At 44.9% G+C, this 24,391-nt stretch overlaps 2 protein-coding genes across 2 annotated transcripts in view; one reads left to right on the top strand and one right to left on the bottom strand.

Annotated features, from left to right (window-relative positions):
- The window catches only part of LOC105283956 (EF-hand domain-containing family member C2), a 38,077-nt gene that overhangs the window by 10,862 nt on the left and 2,824 nt on the right, over positions 1-24,391 (bottom strand). Inside the window, exons 8-14 of the mRNA XM_011347108.2 lie at positions 24,115-24,257; positions 23,727-23,923; positions 23,449-23,588; positions 23,206-23,319; positions 22,842-23,021; positions 22,644-22,746; positions 21,441-22,349 (exon numbers count right to left, since the gene is read on the bottom strand). Coding sequence (XP_011345410.1) covers positions 22,257-22,349; positions 22,644-22,746; positions 22,842-23,021; positions 23,206-23,319; positions 23,449-23,588; positions 23,727-23,923; positions 24,115-24,257 — 970 coding nt within the window. The 3' untranslated portion in view covers positions 21,441-22,256. The remainder of the gene's footprint in view (positions 1-21,440; positions 22,350-22,643; positions 22,747-22,841; positions 23,022-23,205; positions 23,320-23,448; positions 23,589-23,726; positions 23,924-24,114; positions 24,258-24,391) is intronic.
- LOC105283955 (protein Wnt-11b-1) lies at positions 954-19,019 on the top strand. Its single transcript, XM_011347107.3, has 5 exons — positions 954-2,019; positions 10,094-10,335; positions 12,279-12,631; positions 13,116-13,387; positions 18,272-19,019. Exons 1-5 carry the CDS (start codon positions 1,931-1,933, stop codon positions 18,444-18,446), a joined length of 1,131 nt encoding a protein of 376 aa, XP_011345409.1. The 5' UTR covers positions 954-1,930; the 3' UTR covers positions 18,447-19,019.

Genomic DNA, 24,391 nt, shown 5'->3' with positions numbered 1-24,391 from the left:
GCAGCTATATAATTTTCGGTAGAGCTGAGTGAGCACTAGGAGAGTGCGTCGACAGGATTAATTAACGATCGAGAGTCAAATGATTCGCGGCGGCACACGATTCTATGGGAGACGGCCATGGCGCCGCATAGGATTTTCACGCGAGCAGCATTCCGAGCCGGACGAACTATCGGATGAAAAATTGCTTCTCTCGACTCTTCTTCGAGCAGTGACATTTTTCGAGCGAGCCAACTTCCTTCCGACAGAAATTTGACCGAGTAATATCGTTTCTGGCAGCAGGACCGTAATCGAGCACGAGATTTTCACGCGAGCAGCAGTCCGAGCCGGACAAATTATCGGTCGATGAAAAATTTCACCTTCGTCGATTTTCCCTCCAGTAGCAGCAGCAGCAAAACTCAATCTCTTCTCAACAGAAATTTGACCGACTAATATCTTTCCCGTGACACTCGCGTGATCCGCGAATTAATCAATCATTTATTCAGATTCATTATTCATTCAAATAGCTCGCGATTAAATTCTGCTTGAACGATGAACAAAGACGCAGCTCTCGCTTCTTCCATTCACTATTTCCGAGTCGCTCGAGCTTCCTAGATCGCGTTCCTGGATCGTTAATATTGCAACAAGCCGACACGTTTTACCGCACGAAAGGAGAGCTGCATAACTTTAATCCGATTGCGAGATCCGTGTACGCGCGACTCCACGAAGGAAGAAAGAGTATCTTCCTCTCTCTCTCCCTCCGCGGAGGGGGTTAACGGCATTAGGGTCCCGCTCCTCCTCTTGATTCGGCGGCGACCGGCATCCCCGTGTCGATCACCGAACTCCTCGTGCATCGTAGGAAGGAGGAGACCCAAGTAGGAGGCGAAGTAGGAGGAAGTGAAGTAGTAGGAGGACTCCACCACCACCACCGGCTGGCAAATCCTGCGGGACTGCTCCGACGGACACCTGTAAGCACGCAGACTCCCTGCCGAGCCGGACGCACCGTGTCACGGGAAAGTTCGCCGAAATCGCCGCAGATCCTGAAGGATCCCGACGCGTGCCGTCTGTTCCCCGTGTCCGCGGCTGCGACCGCAGTTGTCCCTGGTGTCCATGGTGTCCCTGGTGCGTCCGCGAGCAGCCGGTGGAAGCAGCCAGTGTGATCCGCAATTTTCACAAAAGAGTCCCGAGATTCGGAAGAGTTAGATCGATCCGTCTGGATCGGAGGATCTGAGGGAACGTGTCTCGAGTCAGCGATTTGGCTGGAAGAGGCGCGTGATCGATCGGCAGAGTGCGATTGGCAGATTTGAGATCTGTTGCAGTGAGGTGTAACTTGCCGCGCTGCATGTGGATGTCGTACTTTGAACGCTTTGTGAAACCATTATCATCGCGCTTCGAAAACGTGTTTTGAGTTCCGAGAGACAAAACGCGTGAAGATATAGCTTCATCGACTCTTCGCAAACGGGCGATTCGTCTCCGCAGAGTCGTGGCAGTAGTTTGACGAGTTTAACATTGTCAGGAAGGTCAAGAGGTGAATCCATCACCTTCTTCACTTCGAAAAAATTGATTTGGAAAGGCTGATCGGATAGTGCGATGCTGATCGCATAAGAATATCGATACTCGGCGAGGATGCTGCGCGCGAGGAGCTAGGCAAGAAGAGACTTCTCATTGAAGATTGAAGATTGAATCTTGAAATCTCCGCTCTTTCCTGGGACCCCGGAGAAATATCGCGACTTTTGAACGGCAACCGCGGCGAGGTAAAGGGCGATGGACGCGACGGAGAGGTCTCGCATCTTCGCGAAGCGATTCGCGCGGCGCCGAGGGATGGCCGGCGCTCTCTGAAAGCGCGGCCGGGAAATCGCCAAATCGGTTTTTCGATCGGCTCTTTTTCGGGACGTGCACGAGCACGGACACGAGGCGGCAATGTTGGCCCTCTAGAAATGCGAAACGGGAAAAGATGCGGATAAAGAAGCGAAGCGTTCCCGTTGGGGTCTGGCTACTGCTGCTCGTGCTGCTGGCCCAAGATGGCAGATGCATAAAATGGCTGTGAGTATAAACAACTCGCTTTCATCCCTTTGTTTACTCGTTTACATATATCTCTTTTTTATTTATTTACTTTCATTTAATCGCTTAATTATTCGGCCGTGCTTTCCGCATGGTGCGCGTCGCGTTTACGTAATTCCCCGTACAATAAATCCTCTCCGCGCGCGCCACGTGTCCCGACATTCACGGACTCCGAAATGTCAATCGGATTAGCGCGGCTGGAAGCTGAAACGGGTCGGGGAGACGAACGGGGGGATGGGGGGGAGAAGAGAGTGGAGGGGAAACTCGTCTTATTGCGTAAGAATAATCCCCAATCAATTTTTTTTAATGAAAATAGCCGCGTCGCTGTACCGGCGCCATTAGGCGCTCGTTCTGAGTCCCGATTCCCGATCCCATCTTGCCGTTTCTATATTCTTGCGTCGCGATCCCGTCTCCCTCGTTAAGAGTTCCAATCTTTCATGCAGTATAATGACGATCTCGGCGATCTTCTTTTCCCACAAACACGGAGACATAAAAATGTATCGTTTATTCCTGAGGAAGTATTGTATTGCCTGTGCATCGAAGCAGGTTGCGGAACTTCGTCGTGATTCTTTCATGAAATCGCTCGGAGAAGCGAAGTTTCCAGGTTGCAACGGCATAAAGGCACGAGCACGCGATATTGTCCCGTGCACACGTTGAATACGCTCGTCAAACCGCGCAAAAACCGAAATTTCTTGTTATTTATTAACAAAGGCGCCCTCGTGAGTTCGAGCTCCACTCGCGCTCTCGCTCGCTGCCGGTGGCTCCGAGCGAGTGCGAAGATTAATGTAGGCTCGTTAATGAGAAACAAATAGCTTGGTAGCCGGGGGAGAGAACTGCTGCAAAAGAGAGAAAGAGAGAGAGAAAGATTCTCGATCTCGATTATTATTCTCGATCTCGGATCAACGAGACCGGACCGTGGCGAGATTTAGTGTGGCGATCGCGGGCCACATAAATTTCGTACTCGGTGGAATAAAGATATCGCCGGTGCCGCTTTATGGGCCGCATAAATAGACGGCGGTGCTTCGCGTTCGTTATTCCGACCAATACGCTCGGCAAATGAAAAGCGGATGATTAGCCGGTGCCGGTTTTAGGAATACCTCGCCTCTCGCGGCCCATCTATCAGCGCGGCTATATGCTCCTTACTTTTCCCCGAACCGGCCATTTTTAATCATCACCATCCGATATTGGCTCCTGTTTTTTTCAACCGCGAACTTTTTAACGCAAATTCGTTCCATTCCATCGACGAGTCTTTATTTATTGAGAGACTCTTCTCGATGGAAGATTCTCTCTCTCTCTCTCTTGGGCAGTTGCCTGGCTACAATTTTTCGCGTTTTCTGGCAAGCTTCGGAATTGGTTCTCAGTTCGCCTCGTCATCGATCGTGAACGATTGCGAGGGTCGATCACGGGCGCAGATAAGTACATCTTGAGATAATAAGCAAGAGTCGCGCTACCAGAAGGTGTATCGGCAATTCCCTTGCCGTGCCAGAGTTCACTCGTTATTCGCCCCCTCGTCCCGCTCGGGACCGTGCCGCTAGTCGCGTTTCTCATCTCGCTCTCTGCGATTTCTATCAATCATCCCCGCGCCCGAGAATCATCCGTCTCATCCGGAACGGCGCGCACGAAGGCGTCTCGTTAACATTCAAGGACGGCAGACCCTCGATCCTCGGTCAATCCTGCCCTCCCCCGCGCCACCAACCCCAAGGTTGTCCCTCGCCTCCTCTTTACGAGTTACAGGGTTAATTGTCGTGACGATCCGTGGCGAGTTCTCATCGTCGGAAGGACGAGAGGGTGCGCGAGGTGACGACCATCCGGTCGAAGGGCGAGGAGGGTGGAGGGCGAGGGGAGCGCCGAGGCACGAGAAAAGCGGAAACGCGGAGAGAAGGCTGAGTGAAGGCGGTGGATGATGAATGGCGGAGTGATGGTGGTTTTGCGTGCAAAACCAAAATACGATGAGGGAACAGGACGCAGTGGACGGGAGGGTGATAGGAAGCGGGGGCAGAAATACGAAAGGAAAGGACGATCGGGGAGCGGCACGAGGATCGCCGTGAGGAGCGGAAGGGTGGATGATTAGGGGTTGCCCAGGAATCGTGATTTATAAACGAAGCCCCTTCCGAGAACTTTCGCCCCCTTCGCGGCACGAGGCCTCTTCGCACCCTCTCCTCCCATCCTCCCCCGTCGACGCGCAAGAGATTCTTTTCTGTTTTATAATTATCGCCGACGTTGACTGATAAATTTTGTAAGGGCAATTCCCCGAAAATCCCGGATGTTCGTATCACAGCGTACCGAACGGCTGATCGATTCCTCTTGGGAGAGGAAAGGGGGAGCGTCTCAGGTCGCCCAACAACGATGATCTTTCTACGTTAAGGAGCGGCCGGTCCGTGCGATCCCTCATCCGGAAACTGCGGCGCCCGCGAATTAAGAGAAATGGGGCGCTCGAAAGTCTTGAACGAGTTGGCTGCCAGGTTGATGGTTCCTCGGCGACGGCGGAAAATCGCGCGGACGTGCCGTTATCGGAGAACATCGAAGAAGAAGAGGCTGCAAGGGCACCGCGAGGAGCTTCGTTTACTCGCGAGTGCCTCTTGCCGTTCTCGCTCTTGGGGCGTGCGATACTCGGCACAATTTTCTAATCATCTGACTATTAAGAGAGAGAGAAAGAGAAAGAGAGAGAGAGATCGCTGGATCTTGTGGATCCATTAATCATCGTCCGGCAGATCGGCGATCGGAGTACGAGACCCTAAGACGACGAGTTGCGTGCCCTTCTTGCAGCCCCTTCAGCGGAATCACGATCGAGGATTCGTTCGGCGGATCGAGGCCAAGGATCGATTCATAATGATTTACGCGCGCGGCGAGCCCGCGATGAGCGAGCGAAGGGTCGCGCTGAATCACACGCGAGTCGCTATTTATAAGATCACTCCTGACGGAACGATCTGTACAATGCATCGCTCGTAAATCACGCATTCTTGCTTAACTCGCGAGACGCGAGTTAGAGCGGAGGATCGTATCGCGTGGGTCGCGCGAGCGGATCTTGACCGTTTGTCTCGTCAATTTGTCTGCTGCGGCACCGCGTCGGGACTATGTTAAATAAAGTAAATGCGCATGATCGCGAAACAAATTCGGATTAAGCGAGAATCGCGACTTGTGCGATTTATATACACACTGAAAAAAATATCTATTCGGATAATCAATTACATAATACAACAAACGGATATCCGATTAAATCATATTAAGACAAAGAAGATGATCGGACATATATTATCCGATGAAGGTAATCGGATATATCCCTCATTTAATCGGTTTAATCGTTTAAACAAAATTAACAATCGAAAACACTATTTAATCGATTTATCCGATGGAAATTTTTCTCAGCGTAAAAAATAAATATATTATTGAGAAACGATTGATTCATAAAAACAAAGAGATTCTTCCTCCTTCCTCGCTAAATATCACTTATGAGTCAATTTAGTCTCGAAGACTGCATCTAGCTTTAGAACATAATTTTTCAATTAAGGAAGTTATAAATATTCTCGTGACAAACACGAATCGATGAAAAAACGAGGAGTAACGTCGCGAGGGCTAATATACGCGTGTCGGCTACGCTCGAGTGCACGCGAATTCCGCGGGGTGGTCAAGCCGATTTCGCTCTTTCTTCCTCTCTCTTTCTCATCTTTCTTCAGATACACGCCCTTGAACGGCTCCTCTGCCGACCTTTCCGGTTGAGAGAGAATCGTAGGCGCCCGTGCCTATTATCGGTCTCGTAAAAACTGCGTTTTACGATTCCACCGGTCAAAATGAATTTCGAAAGTGCAGCTGACCCGTTTCGAAAGGCGCGTTGTGTCGACTTCTTTTTTAAACGCATGAACTGCCGTGCGTTTTCATGGGAATGTCCCGTGAACGAACGTCCGTGAACCGCCTTCTGTCGCGCGCGGGAGCTGTGATTCTCGCGCCTGGAAACGCGTAAAACGAGAGAGAGACAATCGGCGATGCAAGGATGGCCAATCGAATTACAAATCGACGATAAACGTTATCATTTTTCATTTGTTACATTTATTGGAAACGTAGAAATGATGCGTAGTGGTTGTCCGAAGAAGAGGATTCAAATCAGCTCGCGCCGTTTCGAAAAATTAATTGCTTTGGGTATTAACAATTTAATGAATTATTATTCGACATATATGTATAAAATATTCCAACCGAGTAAAATATTTCACAATTGGAATAACTAAAGAGACATATTTTCGACATAACAAATTATTTCTCTAAATTCACATACGGAACGAGACAATATCGACGCTCTCGAGTGGTTTCTAGACCTCGTGAGATGCGAGATGCAGCTTCGGCGTCGGGACGCCGGGTGGACGTCGACAGCAACGTTTACTCGACATTCTGAGGAGAAACGCATGACGTCGTCAGCCACTCGCTCGCAAGAGAAGCAAGAAACACTCACTCGCGCGCTTACGTTACGAGTGGACAAGCGTCGAACAATGGAAACGATCGTGTCGGCGCTAGATCCACTGCCGTTAATTGCTGTGTTGCATTTCGCAAATGATCGGCCGCATTACAATGGGCAATCATCATGTCGCACGGTATTCCGTAAATCATCTCGCCGTTCCCGTCCGTCGCGTTTTATAATGCCCGCATTCCTCCGAGAGATCTCCGCGGATCCTTCTCTAACGAGCCCCGCTTTATTACCCCGAGATATTCATCTCGCGCGATGAATTATTCATATCGCCTTGCGTTGCCTATCGCGCGCGCGTATGACTATTGCTCGCGGTGTAATCGAAACGGTTGATCCCGGTGCTGCAGATTTGTTTCAACGCGTCCGTCACGCACGAAGACACCGTCCCGGTGCTTCGATATGCAACATTCAATTCACACGCGATAGAATATGAGAATCGTTTGAATTCCTCTTTACAGGCAAGCTTCTCTACCCTCCTCTCTCTCTTTCTCTCTCTCTGTCTCTGTTTGTGTTCCTGTCCTCGTCTTTGCTCCATTCTCGTTCCTATCGCTATCGCTATCTCTGTCCCGGTCCTTATCCTTGTTCCGGTCCCTATCCCTGTCTCCGTCTCTGTTCTTGGCTCTATCTCTGTCTTTCTCCCGAAGCACTTGCAATTTGTACGCTAATTAACACGTACGCGTTCTCGAAATTGATCGGACGAGCGCAAGCCGCGTGATCGTTCGCCAGCTCTCGTGACCGGGCCGGGCCGGAGGGTGCGTATTGTCGCCAGTAATTAATTATCCAGCGCGCGATAGCAAATAGTCGCGCATTCGTCTTGAGAGAATGGCCCGTAAATTACTCTCTGGCGAGCTGCGGGCTAGCCGATGCACAACGCGTGCTTAAAATCGTATCTGGCTCTACCCGAGTCCGAGCGGCCCGTCACGCGCGTCCAGCGGGATGTAAAGTGGCTGTCGCGTGTGCCGATGGCTCGTTAACCCCTTGCCTTACAATAATGAGAGACACCCGTGCCATGGATTAGGGGGCGGGACTGAAAAAGACGGGCGATTGCTGCAAATGCGATGCTCGACTGTCTGATCTACGCCAAAAGAAATTTTTATCTATTTTCTTTAGAATCTTATAATATTACTAATGAACTTCGTTTCTTGTAAGAACATACCCTTGAATCTGATTGAATCTGATCGACAACGTAAAGTAAACAAAATGGTAGACGTTTACCCAGCAGATAGTCAAGTTTGTTTAAAAATTAATATATAGCAAAACGTAAGGAATGCAAAACGAAAGCTAGTGCAAGCACATTAGCCTTTTTTAAAATAATAAATGATTGTAGGACATTTCCACAGAATGTGTCTCGCAATAACTGTATCTTGTGATGAATTAAAACGCACACTGCTCCGAGCAATCATAAAATCAATTCATAAAATCATAATTAGAATCTAGTGCGATGGTTACGCTTTCTAATTTTCGACAAGCGAATGTTATCTCTGGAGTCATTGCTTATCGTTATTTATTTAGTCCTCCCGACAGGAAAATCAAAATGCTGTCGGTAGAAAGCAGTCTCTCTAAACGCAGCGCGATTAATTGTAACAATTTTACACAAATGCTCTTGCATTACACGATCAAATCGAGATTCGAGTTTACTGCACACGTGTTATTACAATAAATCAAAGCGCATTTCTAACGACGAAGTACTACATATTAGTATCTGTCTTAGATTCAATTTCAGAACGTACGTTTCTCGATAAAAAAATTGTCAATTTAAGTCTCCAATTGATTGCCATGTTGTTGACAGAACGGGGAACGCATTTGTCATGGGGAAAAGAGCAAATGATCCCAAGCATCACGAAAAGCCTCAAGTTTTCGCGTCTCTTCGCGTTCCGCACGATCCTCGGTCGCGTCAAAGTGATGCATCTCGCTCGGCAAAAGAGAGAAAAGAAAATAAAACTACCCCATAAGAATAGCAGTAAAAGATCGCGTCTTCTTACGAGCGTATCGCCGCGCTCTTTGCACGCACGACTCATTAAAGCCACACGCATGAGGGGCGCGAAGCCCTGTAAGTTCTCGGTTCTTTCTCGCGTCGTAAAAAAGAGACGCAAGAGGATGAAAACACTCCGTTCTCCGCGCGCGTACGCGCGAGTGGCCTAAGAATTTTTGTGATGTTCGCGATGCTCTTTACGAGCGCCATAAATATCCGAACCGAATTATCGGCTCATTAAAGCGCCAGTCTGCGATGATTACTTCGGCAATCCGGTATCGACTAACGAGGAATCTCAGCTCGCGCCCATAACTCGCCAACGAAATAATAAATGTAGCGCGCCGTGTCTCGGCCTGCGAGGCTTGATTATCGGCCTGATATCTTAATTGGCTGTGCGAACACGAGATCGGAATTAAATCACGCCGCCAGGAACAAATTCGACCACCGACGTGGACGGTCGTGGTCTCTCCTCACCGGAGGGAACGTGTAAGAACGTACTGAGGCCTAGAAAATTGAGATATTATTATGATAATCTGTTAATCAAGTTTAATTAAAAAATGAGCTCTCTATAGTAATAAGAATAAGTTAATAATAATAATAAATAAGCGCGTCGCTCGCACGAGTACACCCTCGCTCGCAAACGTTTTACGCTAGGAAATTAGATTCCTGGGTCGGGTCGTAACCGAAATGTCATCGGGCGGGTGGAAGCCGCCGAGCTGGCGCGCGAGCGTGGCGATAATAATGAATTAGAGAGCCGCGGGCTCTTGATAGGGTACTTCTGAGGGTAGGCCCCGTGACACGGGGTTGGCGATCCGGCCATTGCCGGGGCTGTTACGTCTAGACGCGGCGCGGCCGTGTGTACCGGCCATTCCAAGACTTTCAGGTTTCCGTAATCATTATCCCCTCGTGCGTGGCCCCTTTTGCGCGCGCGAGTGAGCGAGCGTTGCCGAGCCGAAGTTTAAGGCGCGAGTATTTAAGCCGCGCCGCTTATAGGCGAGCCCTTTTCAGCCTCGCGCTCTGTAATCTTCGAAATTCACCCCCTGATTTACGGCCCGACCGGGGGCTGCACCGGGATCCTCCTCGTCTACCGGGGAGGTGGATCGCTCGCGGCCGTTCGTACCCGCATATTGGGTGCTTCACCCCGAATTCCACGCTCGCATGTCCCGAAGTGTTAAAGGCCGAGGAGAAACGAGACCCTTCGCTCCGAAACTCATTATGAGCCTCGGTTGTTAAGTTCTCAAACACGAAAGACAACTCCCGACTTTTGCTGCAATGTATGGCGTTATGAGAGAGAGAGAGAGAGAGAAAGAGAGAGATAATTAGGATCTCTCCTAAAAAGAGATAAGAGCTTTCTAATGAGCATCAAGTGTACATTCATATTTTTATTATAATAATTAAATATAGAAAATAACATATATATTTTTTAAATCTCTCTCTCTCTCTCTCTCCCTCTTTCTTAATTTTGATTTTAATCACGATCTTAAGTTTTCGGACAAATTTTCTGTAACTATGTGTTGATTCTAGAATTAATTTTCTTCAAAGAAAAATATAATTTAATCCAAAAATTAATTTTTCTCAATTGGAAAATAATCGAATATTTAGATAGCTAAATCGAAAATCTTGCGTTTTAGCGGCCTCGGTCGCGTCAGCGAGACGCACCTGTGGACCAGAGAGGCGTGCACCAGTGCGAAGGGCGCTGGTCTGCTGGAGAGAAAACAGGCGAGGGCTTGCAGGGCCACGCCGGATGTCATGCCCAGCTTAGTGCAAGCCGCTAAGGACACGTCGATGGTGTGCAAGCAGGCGTTCCGGCATCGCAGATGGAATTGCAGCAGCATCGAGCGCGCGCCCAACTACACACCCGAATTGCTCACAGGTTTACGCGAGAAAAGATCATGCTAATTCTCTCTTCTTTTCCTGAAAGATCGCCGTCGCTACTATCTCGATCTAGCAGCTGATCAACTAACTTTCATTCACCGGTGACCGTCATGATGGTGAAACGTACTGTACAATATCAAGAAACCGCGGAAGTTCGTTAAGGGGGGAGCCTGCTTTAGAACGTTGAAAATAAGGTATAATTTTACGAATTTTTTTCGAGAAACTATACAGCGGATCATTATAAAACTTTGATGCATTTATTAGTACATGTTTAAAGATAAAAAAATTATTTTTTGATTTGAATATATCGCCTGTAGAGGTCGTCCTGGAGGCATCTTAGTGCAGCCGGCATTGTAAATTGGTGAGCATTCTCCCGCCTCCAAATTTCATCCAAACTGAAAAATTGAAATATTTTCTTGTTATTTATAAATTCCCATCGTCGATGAACCTTTAATATTCATAAAAACATTAAGTTAAACAATTATTTTTGCATGAAAAAGTTCAAAAACTTTGCCTAAAAATCGTACTTTTGTGTTCTAAGCTCCACCATTTTGGCACTTTTCAACTTTTTTCTTCTCTCTTTGGTTCATCGACGATGGGAATTCATAAATAACGAGAACATATTTCAATTTTTCAGTTTAGACGAAATTTGGAGGCAGGAGAATGCTCACCAATTTGCAATGCCGGCGACGCGGCTGCACTAAGATTTCTTCAGGACGACCTCTACAAGCGATATATTCAAATCAAAAAATAATTTTTTTATCTTTAAACATGTACTAATAAATGCATAAAAGTTTTATAATGATCCGCTGTATAGTTTCTCCAAAAACAATTCGTAAAATATACCTTATTTTCAGCGTTCTAAAGCAGGCTCCCCCCTTAAATAGAAAATACATCGCGACAGGCTCGCTGACGTTATCGAGTTTTACGTCAACATCGCACGAGACTTATTATCATTTTCGCTTAATTAGGTTGCGCGCAGGAAGAACCCGCTCTTTCTTCTCTTCTTGTCCGGCCCGTTTATTGCGCATCGATCCGCACCCGCAACGGACTCGTAATCCGCGGATTTTGCGTGACGTCGGCGGAGTCCGATGGCGGTTTCCGCTGGGAAACGTATCGAGTATCCTTTGAGGAATTTCCACGTAAATAGGAAGACCTGACGGGCGCGCCTCAATTAGCGATCATTAATAAACCGCGCGCGCGGCTTCTCTCCAGCCTTCCTCCTCCCGCGCCTCGTGACCAGCTACGGTCAGAGTAATCGCTCGCGTTTCACGATGATTATATTGTAAATAAGAGTGCACTCGAAGGGAGGGACAAAGAAGAGATCGCGGTATCCTCCGTTAATGAGAAAACCGAGAAGAGCGCCGATGAGGAGACTACATCATGGGCGTAACGCGTGCCTCCTCTACATTTTCCGCCGCCGACGCGAGTAATCGGCTTTTCCTCAATCATCTCAATCGACGACGAGGCAGGAAGGAGCGCGGAGGTCCTCAGTTGGAGGGCATTACAATGTAATTTCATAGTGACACCGTCGTGACGGGACGTCGAGCGCAATCCGCGCAATAAATAATTAGCGAATCGAATCATCGATTCGAACAGTTCCAGCTCGGAAATTGTCAGAATAATTGTCGTGCGAGTGTTACAATATTCACAGCTTCAATGAGAGAACCGGTTTTGAAAATTGTTACTACGCATCTGAGGAAATCGTTATTACTAATATAAATATCTTTATCTCAAATGTAAATTTTTCCTTCTTCATTTAAACAGCAATAACAATAATTTTTAATAATTTGCTAACGTGAAATATAATTTATTATTAAATTATTCCACAGTTAACTGAATTTTTTAATTTAATAAAAAAACATTAAATTTAAAGTGCAGAAGAAGATTCCTACTTCTACTTCGTGCTTATGTTTTAACGTTAACTTTCGCATTTTGCAGGAACGAGAGAGCAGGCCTTCGTATACGCGATGTCGGCCGCCGCTGCGGTTTGGCGACTCGCACGAGGATGCGCTCTGGGGAGCCTCGCGGCCTGTTCCTGCGCCACCCCGCCGCGAAGGGAGCCACCCGCCCCCTCCGCCCTTATCTCGCCGTCGTCCTTCACCGCCATGTCCGTCTCCTTCGACACGCTGTCCGTGAGGAACTCCTTCAAGTGGGGCGGCTGCGGGGACGACGTGAGATCCGCCTCGAGGATGGCGAAGCGGTTTCTTCAGGGCGCGACGCCGCCCGGTACCAGCGGAACCGCGAAGTTCATGCACGCGGTTAATATGCACAACAATAGGGCGGGTCGGAGGGTGAGTGAGAAAATGTTAAAATGAAAATAAGGAAGATTCGTGATCTCTTGTAGCTTCTGCTGTTTTCTGTCGCTAAGTCTGGAGAAGAATATCTCGAGTCGAAATTGTGCATAACAAAATTCGACTAACCAAACGTTTCATTATTTGCTGGTATTTTTGAAATGTTTCATTCTTTGAAAGCTATTTGCGTGCCAATCGTTGTCTAGATAAATTCACATTACAAACATAATAACTGCTATAAAATAAATCTTCAATTTCTCTCGTGAGACAGTTTTGTATAATATAATTATTAATTTATACAAAAGCGCGACTGTTTCGCTTTTTTCAATTCCTCAATTCCCCAATTATCTTCGAATAACATATATCTCGCGGGAGATCGCGGTTTGCATTATCCTTCAAGTTCCCCGCAGGCCAATGCAGTCTTTAATTATACGAGCGAGCAATGTGAGCACGATCGTGATTAATACTTCGTACGACGCGACAGGCGGTCGAGCAATCCTTGACCTTGGAGTGCAAGTGTCATGGGGTGTCGGGGTCCTGCAGCGTGCGTACCTGCTGGCGCGGCCTGGGCGCATCGGGGCCTTCCGCCGCCGGAAGTCGTTTGCTTCGCAGATACGCTACCGCGGCCGAGGTCAGACCGAGATCCGGCGGCAGACTACCGCCCTTGTACCACCACGACAACCTGCTGTACACCACCAAGAGCCCGGACTACTGCCTGCCGGACAAGAAGAGAGGCAGCCTCGGCACGATCGGCAGGTCAGACGCGTCACTATTTTGCGTACAAATAACTTTTAATATCCTATTTTAATGTTCATCTAGTTTCTTATTTATTTCGTTTTATTAATTGTGCTTTTAATATATTTTATTAGATCTTTTGAATTTTATAGAAATTGAATTACGTTGAATTAAAGCGTGCGATAATAATGATATAAAATAATAATATAATATATAATACTAAGAGATACATTTAATTTGTGAAATGCTATCGCGTTTTAGATTCAAGATATCGTGGATCTTTCATTTATTCTTTGTCTCTGTCGAAGCAGGAAATTACGGGAAACGGTCGCGCATTATTTCAGGTTTTACAATTGTACATCACGGAACGCTATCCTCTTTAAAGCGACTACGATTTCAGGACAGGACTCGTTAGAGCTCATAAATCGGTTTAACGGTCGCTCGTTAAAAACCCCTAGTTTACAAACTCGCGCGATTCTCCGCGAGCGTATTATATAAATTTCAGTTTCCCAACGGGCATACAGTCGCGACATCGTGCGGGCATCGCGTAAAAAGGCTCAGATGGCATTTTAACGCCGCTGGCAGGCAGCTCGAAGCGAGCTCCAGGCGAGGATTTATCAAATTCTATTGCGCGAAACGATCCTTCTGTGTACGACGCGCATCCATTAATGAAGAAACAGTGAACGAGGGGAAGAAGATGAGTTTCTTGCGCGAACGTCGCCAATTATCGCGTTACCAGTCACGCGATGTATCATGAAAAGCGCCAAAATTATGTCCAACGTTTGTCGACTTGTTATTGACGCTATTCAACGACGTTCTTATCAAGCACGGCGGAAATACTAAAAATAACAATCATATTTCTCCTCAAAACATCTAAATTTTGATAGTTCGAGTTCTCAGTCTTACGAGCTCAAGAAGAAGAAAGACATGCGCGAGAAGAGTGCGCGCGTAAGAGGCGAGAGGGTGCCCCCTCGACTCCTTTCATGCCTCAGGAAGGCAAAACGAAGGCGACTTGGCAGGCAGAGAGGCGGTTTCATAGAGTGCGAGGAGAAGCTACAAAGCTAGAGAGAAAGAAAGAAACAACGTAAGAGCTAACCGACCACTTTTTTCGGTAGCCGCGGACTGAAGGAGTCCTCCTGCCCTTCTCGATGATCATTCTCGAGATAGATCGTTAACTTCCCCCGAAATTCGTGAGAAAACCACATCTCTTCGTCTGCGATAAAAAAAACGGCTGTACTTCCCAGTAACTAATTCTTCAAGCAGAAATCATTAAAATCACCAAGATTCCAGGCATCGAGACACTGTCCGTCGCTTTCCTTACGGGATTCCATTAGCGTTAGCCAGCCTCGACTCGCGAAAAGGTCGACTAATAACGAGCTCAGGCGGTTTTATCGCGCGCGCTTTCCTAGCTTGCAATCCCCGTTATGGGATGCCGTCGCGTAGGAGCGCGAGGAAACATCATTAGCACCGCGGTAACACGGCTTTTACGAGGCACCCGATCGCTGTTGACTCTCGGACTTTCTCCCTGGGGCCGCATCCTGCTTTTAGCCAGCGACTCCTACGATCGTTACTTCAAAGTGGCGGCAGAAAGATCCCTCTTTGCAACTCGGGAGTCATTCCTCTCGCACCTCGCACAAAATCCCATCGATGGCGACTCTTCGCCATAGCTGCAGCGCGAAAAGTTGATTCAAACAATCACGATTCATCGACGGCGAGGCCAGTGAGGACGAATCGCAATTCCTTTCCGAGGCACGCTCGTCCCCGGGTTTTTTCCTTCTGGTATCGGCCGGAGGTGTCGCATCGTAACTACACTGATAAAATACTTCGCCTGTGCACTCTGTTCCCTTTCTTGTCGCCCACCTTCGGGCGGTGTAATGCCTGAGCCACACGCAACGAATTCTTGCGGCTCGACCTCGGTTATCTTCGGCGTGGAAGATAACCGAGGCTTATTTATGCGACCACGCTGGTAATTACGCGCGAGGCGAGGATGAGAGAAGACTTCCTCGCGAGATAGTCCCGACGACGACGATGATGATGGCGGCGGCGAACCTGTTCTCGAAAGCGAGTGAACACACCGTTTTACAACACGCCCGGCCCGCTCGCCTTCCAATACCGTTACTGTCCATTCGCGGCTTTGTTACCGTCGTTTTTCCATCGTGCGCGGTGCTAACGCTAATTTCCGCTGCGTGCCGTCTCGCGGACCAGCGCTGCCGTTCGAGAAGTCATCTTTAATGATGATGTTTTATAAGCCTCTCGAAGAGCAGCAGCATCGTAAGGTTTCTTGATTGTGGATACTTTGATGGATGCGGAATGAATTTTGTTGTTGCATCGAATCGGATGGACGTCATACTGCCTCATTTGCGAGTGATAATTATTTCTCTAATTCTTAACAATTTACTGCAAGTCTTCTTGGAGACTTGAAGCTTGAATTTTGATTCCATCGGGAATTTAAATCTGATAACTTTGTGATGAGTTTGTCACGAATGTTTTCAAATGAAGTTAATAACATTGTCATTAATATTATATAATACAAATTAATTAAAATTGATTTTTGATTAATATCACATTCGTCGCGCATTAATTCCGCACGATACAGAGAACGATATAATAATTAGCAATAATAAGCGCGTCTTTTGTGATGTATTGCGGTAATATTGTATCATGCATCGTTGAAAATTGGACTCAAGAAGAGTCTGTAGCCGGCTTTAATCCCCGGTTGGCGTGTTGGAACCCGCTTGTCCGGGTGCACCTCGCGCCCGACGTGCGGGGCACACTTGCTAATTCATCGTGCCGCGCCGAAGAAAGAAAGAAAGAAAGAAAGAAAGAAAGGTGCGAGGGCCGCGTCCGCCCTCGGGAAGAAGGGCGGCTTTTTGTGGCGCGGTGATTGCATTCGCTACGGGTTTTCCGGCGGCGAGGATGGCTGAGACGGCTCCTCATCGTCCCCGGATTATCTACGCCTCGCTCCTCGCGTGAATTAAGATCACCCACGGCATTCCGGGGATGATGACTGGTATACACTCGGGAGGCGCAGGAAGTGCCGGACGCATGTGGCGGATCCGGTGGTTCCTTTGTCTCGTTTCGCCCAGTCTCTAAATTGCACCGGGCCTTATTGTTTGCACCCTTCCTCATCCCCCTCGCGCGCGTTGCGTTGCATTGCCAAAAATAAAATATGGAATCCGTGAGAATTGCGTATTGGAAATTGCGCTAATCTGGGATGTGTGAGATGACCCAGATTCCCGTGATGCAGTTGGTGCTAAATGCGGCTGTCTGAACTCGATTCAGGTCGATGTGCACGATGCAATGTTTTTGTATTGTACAGAGAAGAGAATGGCATCTCACCTTCAAAAGACGAAATAATAGCGATATTTTTACATATTTAAAACCTTCTGAACATTGTCAGTGGAAAAAAGTCGTGAAGTCATAGCACTCAAAATATATTACGCGATGAAAGAATCGAAATGGAAACTTTACTCTATTATAACCGTCAACGCAAGATGGGCTTCCTCTTCTAGCATAATATTACGAGGAAGATATTCTTTTAAAGGATTTTTCTTTCCCTTTGCAGCTCTCGAGAAATGATCGGCTATCTTTGGTTTCATCAACAGAGAAACTAGTTTTCTATGTCTTCGATCAGTTCAATCACATCCGGTCCTATTTTTATCCAGCCCGGATATTAATTTCTTTCAGACGTAAACGAATGCGATTTCACGGATCGCCATAGATTTCCAGACGAGGTTTATCGAGGCAACAGGGAATATTTCCTCGAGAGTTTCTCTTGTTCCCTTCGAAGGACACGCAAGGAGGTCCGATAAACTTTCCGAGGCGATCCTAAAAAGCTAAACCCTAAATCGTTTGTTTCGAGCGAGCGAGTGCGCGCGCGCCAGCCGATATTTCACTCGCCGCGGCTAATATATGGTGTCAGGTTCTTTGGGCAGCGCTGACTCGCCTCGCCGGTTTACAGCCCGCAACCCGGTAATTATAAGCCCGTGTACAATTATACAGGGTGGGCGTGGCGAGTGTTTATTGCACGAGAAGGACGGGTCCGAGCGCGTTCCGCGCGTATAGACGCGCGCGACGAGACGGGACTGCGTCCTCATCGGGATCCTTTTTTCTTGACACCGCGTGTATCCGCCTAATCTGCGCGGTGGTAGTCTCGTTTGCGCGAAGGCGAATATATTTATGCCATCGGAACGGACGTCATGCAAATCGTTTAATAATGGAGCTCCGACGAGCCTTAACGAAGGTAACCGGACGAAGTTTCGATGAGATTATTAAAATGATATAGTTCCCGCCCTCCCTCAGCCACCTCCTCCCCTCTCTCCTGTCCCTGATAGATCGTTGCGAGTATTTTCCACCGGACCATTACGAACGGAATGAATAATATTCCTAGAAGCACGTTAATGCGTATCTTTGTAAGGAGCGAGAACCTCGCGGAATGGTATCGCCATGGTGTAATTATGGCGAACGCGAGATTAAACATGTCCATAATACCGGTAATTGCGGACATGTAAACGGAGTTATTAAGTAATTGACGAAAAAATTGATTAATGCGAGAAGGATGTACTGCACTGAGGGCAGTAATTTAAGCGCAATTTTACCTACGAGATTCTTTTTCTTTGCTCTGCGTATAGGATATAATCTAATAATACTGGCAGTGTGTAAATCAGGCTTAAGATGAAAATTATTACAAATTGTTGTTCTTGTGAATTTTTTTCTCTTTCTCTTTTCTCTTCTCTTCTTTTTCTATGATGACGACTACGTTAGCCTTTGTTATTGTATAATAATTCTATCTATATTTTTCTATATTTAATAACTGACTACCAGTGGATTTCTCGAGATATTTATTATCTCCGAACGATTGTTGCGACAATTACGCATAGAAGAATTATGCATAAAAATTTGCAGGCAATGCAACGGGAGCAGTTCCGGTTACGAGGGCTGCGAGTACCTTTGCTGCGGCCGCGGCCACGTCATCAGGACCGAAGAGATTAGGGAGAGATGCGACTGCAAGTACATCAGCTGCTGCTACGTAAAGTGCAAGACGTGCAGGCGGGTCGTGAAGACGTACGAGTGCAATTGAGGATACGAAGAAGGAGGAGAAGATACGCGCGGATCCAAGAGGACAATTAATACGCGAGCGATGATACGCGCGAGAGAGACCTTAATCCACTACTCGAAATAGGAACGCGATGCAATTGCACCGGCGAATTAGACCGATCGTAGAGACCGAATTAATCCCGCGCGGGACACGCGCGAGCGTGACAGTCTCGCGTTCATCTCGAGCGGGATTCACGCGTTCAAGATGAAGATGAGAAGAACTTGATTACGCGGCTAAGAAAAAGGAGAAACGCGACGCTAATTATTGTTTAGGCGATAAATTATTTACCGTGAATGTGTAACTGGCAGTATGTAATAGGGGAGTTATTTATGGCGTACCATTTGCTATTTATTCGATGTGCGTGCGTGTGTGTGTCGAAGTGACGAAGCCCGTGATTGTCGTCCGTACGACAATCGCGGAACTTAACGTATAATTTCGTTCGTCGATGCTTCGCGACTTTAGTCGTAGATATTAGGGCGATGTACATAGAATAATGGCCGACTTCAATGTAACCCGCAAATTACGTTCTACAATACAAATGCTTGAGAAATCACACTTCTCGCAGTCTTGTTCTTGTGCGATTCTTTCGTCCCGCCAAGAGAGAATGGTCACTCGCACGTCGAACTTGCGGCTCCGACGCTTTCGTTCATTGGAAACGACAGGATTCAATTTACAAAACGGAGGCCCGCGCGCGAGTATGAATAATTCAACGAGCCGACCGGGCGAGCAGCACTTATCGCCGCAGTAATCTCGGATTCTGGCATCCGGTGAATTTATCACCTATCAAATGCGGAATTTGCATTTGCGAGAAAGCGCGATATGCATATGCGAAACGTTGACTTCAATGTTGCCGCAGTGTGCGAGGTGCGCGGTAAGTATCGCTTTTACACTTCCACTTCGCGCTGGTGCTTGGAATCGCGCTCGTTAATCACGAGCGGAATGCGGTAACAACGTGTTCTACATCGCATAAAATCTATATCCTTACAAATTATATGATTACATATTATTACAGAATTACGCTCCTTTACGTATCTTTACAACGACTTTCATGGCGCGAACTTTTCAATTCCTGCGACCGCGCGCGCATGCGCGCATTATACAAACCGACAAACTTCAGTATTCACTTTTCCATCGGATCATAGAAATCCCAGTAAGCAAAATGTTCGCAGCCTGCCTGCAGGCTGGCAACAGATTCGATCAGAAACCCACACCAGAACCATAGTCATCTCTCATACAGCACGAAAAGATTGCATATATATTGCAGGAATCTTCCACCGCAACGTAGCAACATTGCAAATTCACTGCGAAATGTTTCTGCAGCATTGCTATGGGATTGCAGGAATGTGAAAATGTCCGCTTTTCGGAAAATTGCAACGAAACGTCATAATAATATTGCAATGTAATGAATTTGCAATAATTATAATTATTCATTATTATATACTTTAAATATTTTTATTTATTAACATAAATAGACAATTATATGTAATATAACAATAGTAATAAAAAAATGAAATAAACATTTTCTCTATTTTTGTTATAAAAAAGTAACTGTTCTTTATTTAAAAAAACTTAAAAATCCTCTTCTTGAGATATTATTTTTCCTTTAATTATGTTAAAATATTTTTCCTTTAATTAAATAATTGAATCTTTTTCGTTTTTGTTTGTATGTTGCCTGTAAAAATAAAATAGGAATTAAAATTCATATATTAGCATAAAATTACATAAAAATATACATACTGCAAGTATGTATAGAATTATATGTAAAATGACATACTTTGATCTCTCAATCCTAACCGGAGCTTGAGCAAGCCACTTGGAAATGCATTCAGCAATTTCTGCATCAGTGGCATGATTGTGTATTTCACGAACAGCTTCTATAATAGAAAAAGTTATTAAAAATATTACAACTATTAATATGCAGTTTTCTAATGAATTTCCATAATTTTGAGGTTATAGTGATATAAACCGTGAGATAGGCAAATAAAGTGATTCTCTATTACAATTAATAGATACAAGATTAACAGCACACAAGTGCTATAATTAGACATAATATTATAAAAAAGTACTTACCTTTTTCTTTTACGTAACTACTTTCTTTTAGAATGATGCTCGCGTCGTACAACCACCATGTTCTTTAGATAGTCGAAAGAGACAAACACCGCATGCACATATATATTACCGAGCTCAGATTCTGGTCATCACACGTCGTTGGTCGAATAGATTTGGACGAATCTCGTTAGGATAGGAAGACTCCAATGTTTTAATAAAATGAATTATTAATATTAATTAATTACAAATTTTGATTGCGCAATGTTTCCGAAATATTAATGTCGTGTTGCTACAAGTGTGCTGGTATTTTGCGGATATGTATCTCTGCAATGTCTTTGTACCGTTGCATTGCAATTTGCAACGTTGCAACGTTGCTGCAAGCTTCTGTGCTGTATGGGCTGTGTCCGCATTAAGCTTTTGTTTTGGCGGCAGAGACTGTAGAACAGAACCTGACAACAGATTGTCGACAGAATCTGTATAAAACATAACTGGACAACAGCGCCGCGCAGATCCTGCTCGGTTTCTGCCGTCAATCTGCTGAGTTATATTAGCAGGCTCTGCTCGGTTTCTGCCGACTATCTGCTGTCTAGTTATGTGAGCCGATATTGGTGTATTTCCGCTGACATACCGACAACATCGTTTGTTATATCAGTTCCTGTATGCGGTCTGCAGTCTTTCTGCCTTCAAAATTTGTAGCGGGTATTTGACGAAAATCTGTTCTAACAGACTTGGCTATCTGGGAATCTCTGGACGGACGCAGATTCAGATGAAACGCATTTTGTCGCAACGCATTTACTGCGACGCGACAATAAAAAAGCATCGATGAATCAAATAAATATTTCCAAATAAATATCATTATCAAATAATTAAATATTATCAACTGAATATCAAATAAATATTTTAGTCGCGTAAATCTCACAAACGTACCGAGCTGCAAGTCCGCCGTTCATCTTGTTTTCTTGGCTGCTACCTTCGGCACGCAGTTGGACAGGTTAATTCACAATCCCGACGATTGCAGCAACTTTACGCGGCACTCGCGCGCCACATTATTGCCTCGGTCAACAGTTTATACTTTCCGCCGCAATTTCCGCACTAACTTCATTCACGATTTCCTTTTTCGATAGTGAAATATACGTAAATACGCGCACCAGATGCACGCCCGTAACGGGAAGCGCGTTCGAAGCGAACGTATCTGATTACGCGCGCCGTTGCATCGACACCTCGATCGTTTCGAGAGTATCGATAGTCGGATGGTGGTGCTTAGATTACGCGCGAATTTCAAATTGTGCAAAAACGAATTATGTAAGATTATGAGTGAAAATTAGTATGTTAATCTTTTGAAGCGTTTAATTTAATGGATAAAAATTGAATATTAATTGTTTTGTATATTTGCAATTGTCTTTTACTAGCATATATGAGTATTAAATATTATATGATGTATAAAATAATTTAAAAAATTAATTATGGATTAAAAGAGTGAATTTTTGGCAAGATAAGTTTTTATTGTACTGATACACTTTGAGCCAAACTCAAGCCCAGTTCAAAGCTCTCACTACTCACGATTTAGCGAAATATGCAAAATATAGCAAAAGCACGAAATATTGTTACAAATATGCAAGTACGTCGACTTAAAAAAATTAGTAATACAATTATACAATATTTGTAGAACGATGTGTAAATCTGACTCACTCAATGCGTCTGCGCGAGTTGCGTTTCTGTACTTTCGTTTTTCGCCACGTTTTCTTATGTATGAATGTCCAGATCGTTCATAAAGTCGCACCAATTTATTCCGCTTCCACAATCCGGCTGTTCCTCGGACGCCCACCACAGTGCCGTCTGATGAACAATATGTTTTACAAATTTATCGTTAGTACAATTTTGTCATTAAGAATAATTAATTTAAAAAAAATATTCAGAGTATAGAATATTAATCAAGAGAGGATAATATGAAAAATATAATATATAAAATCAATGGAAAATAAAGTGTTAGAGAATACTCAACAGCAATCATAATACTCCGCTTATATTAAGTTAAGTGATTAGAAGAAAAGCGATCTACATGATCCGATTCACTTAAAAAATAAAATTAATTAATTCAATATAGGATTGCTTGATAAATGCTCGGAATACCTTTACGTTCACAGGCGTGGCCGGTGGCAGAGGGTCGATCGTCACGTTCAGGAATCGCAGCAGGTCGTTGTAATCGAGCTTACCATCCTCGGCTTTGCACAAGCTTACGTGTAAGAATCACAACGTAACGTTACATTACGACAGATAAATTGAGAATAAATTTGATCTTGCAGATCGCGAATTTCCATTCAGACTTACTGATCCAGCACAGAATTCAGCAACTCCACGTCGACGGGAATCCTGCATCCGCGCAAGATCGTATACAGGGATTCCCGAGGCAAGAATCCCGTTCTGTTCCTATCCCAATGATGCAGGTCCTCTTCCAAGCGATCGAGATCACACCATAGAAATCGATTTAGTTCCGTGTGCAGCAAACTCCTAGAAACACGTTTATCGTTAATAGCGTTCTCTCAATAATTTTTATAATTTATATTCTTCTTTTCTTATATATTATCCCACTTTTACGTTATTTTATTCTTATCTTATTTAATTATTTATTTTCGTAAAATCTCATTAAGATTTAAATAAAATTCAGATAAAATCTCATAAGAGATTTGCGCACCTCACGTACTCCCTCGAGCGAGATTCTTTCTTCTCGTGGGACGAATAGTATCGAGCAATCGTGATCATTTCGTGTTCCGTTATGTTATCACCCATGTACCGGCGTAGTGCCTCTCTAAAGAGATATAAATGGAATTGTAGAAAATAAAAACGAATTATTTGGGTGATAAATAAAAATATAGATTTAAATTACGTATGAAAATAAATTAAAAAAAATATATATAGTTTATTTTCGTGTACGTACTTGAGCTTCTCGTACGTTAATACTCGAAAATCATCTTTCGCATCTTTACATGGAGTATATGTTCCAATAAACTCGTCATATACCGGCTGTAAACTCTTTCGAAGCTTTTGCATTATCAGTTTCCTGTCCGCTTTGGGAAACTGCCATGAAAAATGATTATATTCTTCTTAAATATTTTCAAAAGAAATTTCCTTGCAAACGATTCTCTTATATCAATGATATAAAAATAAGTTAATTGATTTGTTATAATACAAGACTTAGATGCATGTTCCGCGCACCTTTTGGCAATGTAATTCCATGTAACGGAGAGAGTAAACGTCCGCGGATGTAATCTCAAAATGAAAGTCGCACAGGTTCACGCGTGCTCCTACGTAGAAATCCTGCGGCTTGTAGTACCCTGGCTTCTTGCTCGTGAAGACATCCTGACCAGGCAGCATTACTGGCATTCGTTTTTGAAATAAAGCTCTCTGAAAGCCTAATTCGTGTAATTAATATATTATTGATGATTAATGTAGTACTTAATATAATAAACAAATTGCAAATTTAGTGAATAAGATTGTCTTCTTTTTCTTCTTCTATATTATATTGCAATATATTTATATATAATATAGAATAAAGTTTTTGAAATTCAATATCAATATTTCTAATTTTGTGCGTTACAAATACCTGAATTTCGCTTCGCCAGCTCGAAGATGGATATCGTGTCGTCCATGAGGAACACTCGTATGATGAATTGCCTTTCTTCGTTGTTTGGTATCTTCGATATCATTCTCGCTCGGAATCGCAGAACGTGGCTGTCAAATCCTTGCCTAATAATTAATACCATCCATACAAATACCATAACAATAAATTTACTGAAATAAATCCTATCAAAGACATATTAAATAATGAAATAATAAAATATAATTAAATTAAATAAATAAAAGAAAACTATTTTCAAAGC

The sequence above is a fragment of the Ooceraea biroi genome, chromosome 1 (genome assembly GCF_003672135.1).
Source record: "Ooceraea biroi isolate clonal line C1 chromosome 1, Obir_v5.4, whole genome shotgun sequence".
Lineage (NCBI taxonomy): Eukaryota > Metazoa > Arthropoda > Insecta > Hymenoptera > Formicidae > Ooceraea > Ooceraea biroi.
This window is presented reverse-complemented; position numbering and strand designations above follow the sequence as displayed.

Coding starts and splice junctions, on each gene's coding strand:
- LOC105283955 (XM_011347107.3), top strand. CDS start 1,931: ATGCGGATAAAGAAGCGAAGCGTTCCCGTTGGGGTCTGGCTACTGCTG. Junction 2,020..10,093: donor GGCAGATGCATAAAATGGCT/GTGAGTATAAAC, acceptor CTTGCGTTTTAG/CGGCCTCGGTCGCGTCAGCG. Junction 10,336..12,278: donor CACACCCGAATTGCTCACAG/GTTTACGCGAGA, acceptor CGCATTTTGCAG/GAACGAGAGAGCAGGCCTTC.